This window comes from Muscardinus avellanarius, assembly GCF_963383645.1.
Source record: "Muscardinus avellanarius genome assembly, chromosome: 9".
In the NCBI taxonomy this organism is placed as follows: domain Eukaryota; kingdom Metazoa; phylum Chordata; class Mammalia; order Rodentia; family Gliridae; genus Muscardinus; species Muscardinus avellanarius.
The window spans coordinates 99,967,227-99,974,141 of record NC_137795.1 but is presented as its reverse complement, the minus strand read 5'-3'; the positions used below and the strand labels follow the sequence as shown (position 1 = coordinate 99,974,141).

At 45.7% G+C, this 6,915-nt stretch overlaps 1 protein-coding gene across 3 annotated transcripts in view; it reads left to right on the top strand.

The window, feature by feature from the left end:
- Positions 1-710: 710 nt before the first annotated feature.
- BRAF (B-Raf proto-oncogene, serine/threonine kinase) overlaps positions 711-6,915 on the top strand; it is a gene marked incomplete at both ends in the record, with an annotated part of 150,674 nt that continues 144,469 nt past the window's right edge. For all 3 annotated transcript variants that reach the window (XM_080701364.1, XM_080701363.1, XM_080701362.1), the window contains one exon: positions 711-833. In XM_080701364.1, coding sequence (XP_080557490.1) covers positions 711-833 — 123 coding nt within the window. The remainder of the gene's footprint in view (positions 834-6,915) is intronic.

Sequence of the window (6,915 nt, the reverse complement as noted above, 5' to 3'; positions counted from 1 at the left end):
GAGTAAATGTAGAAAAAGGAATACACTTCAACTTTTTCTTCTTCAGTAACGAAAATAAAAAGGCTTTTAGACTTCCATTTGAACCCACTTTAACAGGTCAAGTCCTTAAGGAGAGGGTACGAGCACTACAGGGACAATTTAGCTGTTCCTAAATATATCTGTATGAAATTCGCCTCGGATGTTTCTACCTCGGGGTTTTGTCTTCCTTTTCGGACACGGAGACTGTCGTAGTCATGGAAATGAGCAGCCGCACGGGCTTCCCCACCTCGCTCCCTCCAGGATTTCAACTTCTCCTCCAACGCCCCCCCTGCGCTTTCTCTAGTAAAGCCGGCAGCTGACTGAGGACCGAGATGCGGAGAGAGTGGGAAGTCGGAGCCATGGAAACCACAGAGCGCAGGAAACGCGCGAGCGCCGGGGCGCTGGGCGGGAAAGAGCCCGCCCCCTGACGACGGCGCCGGGCGCCCGCGGTGACGTCACACCGCCGCGGTGACGTCACGGCCGTGACACGCGCTGACGCCGTTGCCGCGGCGACTTCGCGTCGTCTCCGCCCCCTTCGCCGCCCCCCTCCCGCGTCCTTCCCCGGCCCCCCGAGGCTGGCTGCGCCCGGGCCGCGGGCCGTACCTGGGGGCCCTCCCGCGCGCCGCCCGGCCGCCCTCCGCGCCCGCCCCTCCCCGCCCGCGCGGCCGCTCGGCCCGGCGCTCGCTCCTAAGATGGCGGCGCTGAGCGGCGGCGGCGGCGGCGCGGAGCAGGGCCAGGCTCTGTTCAACGGGGACATGGAGCCCGAGGCCGGCGCCGCGGCCTCCTCGGCGGCGGACCCTGCCATTCCCGAGGAGGTGAGTCTCGCGCCCCGGCCGGCCGCGGGCGCTTCTGTGGGGGAGCGGCGGGGCGCCGGTGCCCTGGGCCGCCCTCCCCGCGGCTCCGCGGCCGGAGGTGGCGGCGTCCCCGCGCCCGGCGGCTCCGCGGACGCAGACGCGGTGGCCCCGGGGCTCCCGGGCCCCAGCCGGGCGCCGAGCCGGGCGGCGAGGCTGAGCCGGAGGCTATCGGCAGGGGGCGAAGCCGGGCTCGGCCGGGAAGGTCACGCCTGGCCGCGGTGTCCAGCCCCGCATCCCTCGGTGTTTTCGTTCTTTGCCGGGGGAGGAGGGTGGCGGCGCCATGGAAGAGCTGGATGTAGGTTAGCGGCCGGCCGGGACCCCGGCCCGAGGTGACCTGCGGGAGGGATGCTGGGGCGCATCCTCCTGTCCCTCCTCCGCCTGACCGCCCTCCCCCCATTTCAGGCCGCTGCCCCTCCTTCCACTTTGCTACTTGTTTGGGGATTTCTTTTCACCTCTTTTACCCGACGGATGGTTTTGATTTACTCTACTTTCTCAACCCCAAATTGCAGCGCTTCCACGCCGCCTTTTCCGTCTCTGTCCCTCGTAATGTTTGTCCAGTGCCCGGGCGCTGACTGGTGACCCCCATCCCGTGCTCATCAGCCGCCCGCCGCGCTCGTTTTCCAGCGATCCGACCTGCCTGCTTTCTAACCCCAGCTTCCCCTGAAGAGCACTTTTACTCGTCTCTCCACCCTAGTTCTCTTGAGGCCCTCTCTTTCATTCCGCCGCTCCCTTGCATCGTTATCTTTTGTTATCTTCACAAATCCACGGAGGCACTCACTTTCTGAACCCCGAAGCTGTCAAGATTCCATCAGGTTTCACTCAGCTCTCTGCATCTCTGCATTACTGGCACTTTTTGGGTAGTCCGTAAGTATTTATTAACACCTCTTATTCCTACACTTTTTTTCCCCTAAAGTAGGTTTGATTGATTTCTTTGCGGTGTCCTTTTTTTCCATTTCACTTTTTCCTCTCAGTACTTGCTTCTCAGCATGTTTTTTGCATTATCCAGCCTCTCCACCTTGTCAAATTACTTAGTTTACTTTTTTTTTATTACATAAAACTCACTACAGATAGCGTTTGGCACCTTATTACATAAAATAATACACGATTAGGCCTTTCAAATAATGTGATACACAGTATGATAGCTGCTTTACCATTATTGATTAGTGACATTCTTTTGACGGCTCGAAGTTCTTTGTTTTGAACTACTTGCATCTTGTCTCCAATTCTCATGCCTCATTCTTCTTGTGCAATTTTCTTTTTCCTGCTTCATCTTCACTTTAGAAATTCATCCTGTATGCTTTGCTTTGTTCAGTATCAGTGTATTCACGATAATATTTTCCCACTCTTTTGTGCCATCTCCAACCATGCCCCAAATGTGTTCTGAATTATTTGACCTAGTCTAAATTTCCTTTTTCTTACTTCTTTTCACTTTGTAGTTTGTTTCTGCTTACATCAGTTCTACTAATATCTATTTGTTTCCCCCAACTTCTTGGGTTCCAGTGATAAAGCTCTTTCCTCTGTCCATTTCCCAGTTTATTCTCTATCCTCCTCCCCAGCTACCATTCATTCTGCCTTGTTTCCTGGCCTTTGGTACTTAACTTTGCTGAAGTTTCCTCTTGTGGTCCCCACACCTCCACATTCCTTCTTATTTATAAACATCTTTGTTCAGTTGACATGGAAATTTATTTTTAGCGTACATTGTGTTTAATGGTTAAATACTAGGGGTCACATCTGCTGTCTATTTTCTCCAGGAATCGGATATGCCTTTGTCTTACCAGACACAGGTGCCTCTGGACTTTATTCTGCAGTGCATGTGTGGTTTTGTTGAGTTAGATCTATGTTTGAAGACTACTGTGGAGTAGAGAGAGAGATAAATTTTAATGGAGAGGGGTTATTAAATTACAGTTCTCTTAATTATGACATTGTTCACATTGAGAACTTGTTTCAGAGTTATTAGGACAGTTTGCAATTTAGTAGCAAAGGATTTTAAGTAAAATTTCTGCCCTGCTATTTATTTGAAAGGGCAATGCTTGGAGCTCTATCCCCTAAGACTCTGATTCAGCGGGTGAGTGGCTAGCATACTTCCTGAGCAATTCCCACATACCGGTGTTTGAGGGTCTTCTAGGTAGAGTAGATGAAGTTAAGTTTAAATTGCCAGCAATTGGACAGCACGTTCATATCTTCTGAAACTGTAAGGATATTCTATAATATAATTTAGTTAAACAAGTTTCTAAGGCCAGGCGTGGTGGCACACGCTAATAATCCCAGCATTTGAGAGGCTGAGACAGGAGATCCCAGTTCATGAACAGCTTCAGTTACTATTTAGTGAGGCCCTTTGCAACTTAGTGAGACCCCATTTCAATAAAAAATAGGGCTGGGGGTGTAGCTCGAAGGTAGAATGCCCCTGGATTTCATCTCCAGTACTGAAAAAAAAAAAAAAAAAAAAAAAAAAAAAAAAATTCTAGAATCTGGGCACACGCTTGTAATCCCAGTACTTGGGAGACTGAGACAGGAGGATCCTGCAGCTTTGAAGCCAGCCTCAGCTACTTAGTCGGGTTCTCAGCAATTTAGTGAGACCCACATAAAATCAGTCTGGGAGTATAGCCCGGAGGTAGAAAGCCCCTGGGTTTCACCCCCAGTACCACCAAAAACCAAAACCAAAACAAGACAAAAGTTTCGAGCCAGGCATGGTAGTGCATGCCTGTAATCCCAGTATTTGGGAGGCCAAGACAGGAAAACCATGGGTTCAAGAGCAGTCTCAGAAACTTAGTGGGACCCTTAGCAATTTTGTGAAATCCTGTTTCAAAATTATAAAAAAATAAAACAGATGGGGTGTGGCTCGAAGGTAGATTGCCCCATTAGTACAAATAAATTAAAAAAAAAACAGGGTTTCCCACTGACCCTGCTTCTTAGGCTTTAATGTTTAGTAATGAATAGTTTACTCTTTCTCTTTTTGCAAGTGTTTATAAAAAATATATTTGGCTAGGGAGATAAAAATGATCAATGCCGGGCGTGGTGGCGCACGCTTGTAATCCCCGCGCTTGGGAGGCAGAGACAGGAGGATCGCGCAGGTTCGAAGCCAGCCGCGCGCGCTGGCTTAGGAGACCCTGTTTCCAAATATAAAAAATGTAAAAATAGGTCTGGGAGTGTAGCCCGGAGGTAGAAGGGCTTCCAGGAACCCCAGTACCACCAAAAAAAAAAAAAATGATCAAAAGTGGCTGGGCGTGGTGGTGCACAGTTGTAATCCTGGTACTTGGGAGGCTGAGACAGGAGGATTACACAGGTTCGAAGCCAGCCTCAGCTACTTAGTGAGGCTCTCAGCAACTTAGTGAGACCCTGTTTCCAAATAAAATGTAAAAATAGGTCTGGGAGTATAGCCTGAAGGTAGAAAGCCCCTGGGTTCCATCCCCGGTACCACAAAAAATAAAAATAATAAAAATAAAAAATGATTGGCCGGGCTTGGTGGTGCACGCTTGTAATCCCTGTGCTTGGGAGGCTGAGACAGGAGGATTGCGCAGGTTTGAAGCCAGCCTCAGCTACTTAGTGAGGCTCTCAGCAACTTAGTGAGACCCTGTTTCCAAATAAAAATATAAAATAGGTCTGGGAGTATAGCCTGGAGGTAGAAAGCCTCTGGGTTCCACCCCTAGTACCACCAAAAAAAAAAAAAAAAAAAAAAAAGATCAAAAGTGGACTTCTTTTAGTTGAATGTGGTGGTACATGCCTATATTCCCAGTACTTGGGAGGCTGAGACAAGAGGATGGAAGGTTGGAAGCCAGTGCACGTTAACTTAGTGAGACCTTGTTGCAAAATAAAAAGGGCTGAGGATGACTTGGTGGGTGGTACATGCCTATAATCTCAGTACTTGGGAGGCTGAGACAGAAGGATCACAGGTTTGAAGTTAGCCTCGGCAACTTAGGGAAACTGTCAGCAACTTAGCAAGGCCCTATTTGATCTTTTTGTTTTTTGGTGGTGCTGGGATTCCTGGAAATCCTTCTACCTCCGGGCTACACTCCCAGACCTATTTTATATTTTTATTTGGAAACAGGGTCTCTTTAAGTCAGCAAGGCTGGCTTCAAACCTGTGTGATCCTCCTGTCTCTGCCTCCCAAGCGTGTGCCACCTGGCTGCAAGGCCCTATTTGAAAATTAAAAATTAAAAAAAGGGTTGAAGATGTAGCTTGGATATAAAATGTCACTGGGTTCACTCTCAAGCACCAAAAGAAAACAGGGCATTGGGAATACAGGTCAGTGATGAAACCCTTCTGGGTTCAATCCCCAGTATAGAAGAAGGAGAAGGAGAAGAAAAATAAAAATAGACCTCTGGATTATAGTTTATGGATATCAATATTACAGATGATAGGAAAGTCCCTCCCAAGAAATAACTTTAAATTTGAAATTGATATTCAGTACAAACTGAAATATACTATAAACTTTTTTTTTTTTGTACTGGGATGGAACCCAGGTACATTCTACCTCTGAGCATCCCCAGCCCTATTTTTTATTCTTTATTTTAAAATGGGGTCTCACTAAGTGTTGGAGGGCCTCACTAAGTAGCTGAGGCTGGCTGCGATCCTCCAGTCTCAGCCTCTCAAGAACTGGGATTACAAGCGTGCGCCACCACGCCCAGCTTTACTATAGACTTTTAATTAAACTGTCTTTGTATATACTTAAAAGAATATCTTAAAATTGTCACATACTTGGAAAGACACCAAAATTGTGCTTGTGCCTAATGACACATTTTATTCTAAAGATTTATCTAACCTGACAGTAAAATACAAGCTTTAAAAAAAATTGTCAGGGGGAAGCTTTACCTGCAGTAAATAGATTCTAATTACAGAGGGAAAAGTTAGAAAAGTAAAGGAAGTAAAAAAAAAAAAAAAAAACAACTATAACCTTAACCATCAAGATATAATTACCATAAACATTTTGATGTATTCCATCTGCTTTTTTTTGTGTTTATGTACTACACTGTATGTAATCTTGTAATTTTTTTTTTTCTTTCAGTATAGGAGATTGAATCCATGGTCTAATGCATGCTAGGCAAGCCTTCTACCACTGAACTAGGTCCCTATTTCTTTTTCTTTTTCTTTCTTTCTTTCCTTTTTTTTTTTTTTTGCTATTACTGGGAATTATACTCAGGGGCATTCTGCCTCTGAGCTACACCCTCCACCTTATTTTATTTTTATTTTGAAACACAATCTCACTAGGTTCATGAGAGTCTCAGTACTTTCTGAGGTTGTCCTTGAACCTACAATTCTCCTGCCTCAGCCTCCCAAGTATTAATTAGAATTACAAGCATATGCCATCAGACGTCGGCACCCGTCTTTCCTCAATTTTTGTTTTGAGACAGGGTCTAGGTTGCCTGGGCTAGCCTTGAACCTGCAGTCCTCCTGCCTTAACCTCCTGAGTAGCTGGGATTACAGGCATCTCATAAATCATGCCTGATTTGTAATTTTTAAAAAGTTAACAGTATAGCAAAACTTTTTATGTATCATGAAGTCATGAAGGTTTGATTTAACTGATCAAACTGATCATCTTTTTTGGATATTAGGTTGTTTATGTCTTTTTACTGTTTTTTTCTTCTCTTATCTCTGTCTCTTGGGAGGGGGTATTGTAGATTGAACCCAGAAGTATTCTATCTCTGAACTACACTTCTCCCCCAACCTCTATTTTTTTTTTAAAACAGGTTGTTGAGTCTGACTTTGAACCTGTAGTTCTGTCTCAGCTTCCCAAGTCTGGGATCCCAGATGTGTGCCACCATGACTGCCTTTTTTTTTTTTAATAATTTGGACATAGATTGTAGATTTTAGTATTTAAAATTATGTTGGGAGAGTAACAAATTTCACATCCTGAAATTGTATTATTTTGTAGGTGCTTGAAATAGAATACTCTGGTGACAGGAATTTATTAAATATTTATTAAATGAATGTGCTTATCATTAAATGTTTACTTCTGACCCTTTGTTTTCTTTTTTCTTTTTCTTTTTTTTTTTTTTTTTGCAGTACTGGGGATTGAACTCAGAGACATTCTACCTCTTGAGTTACA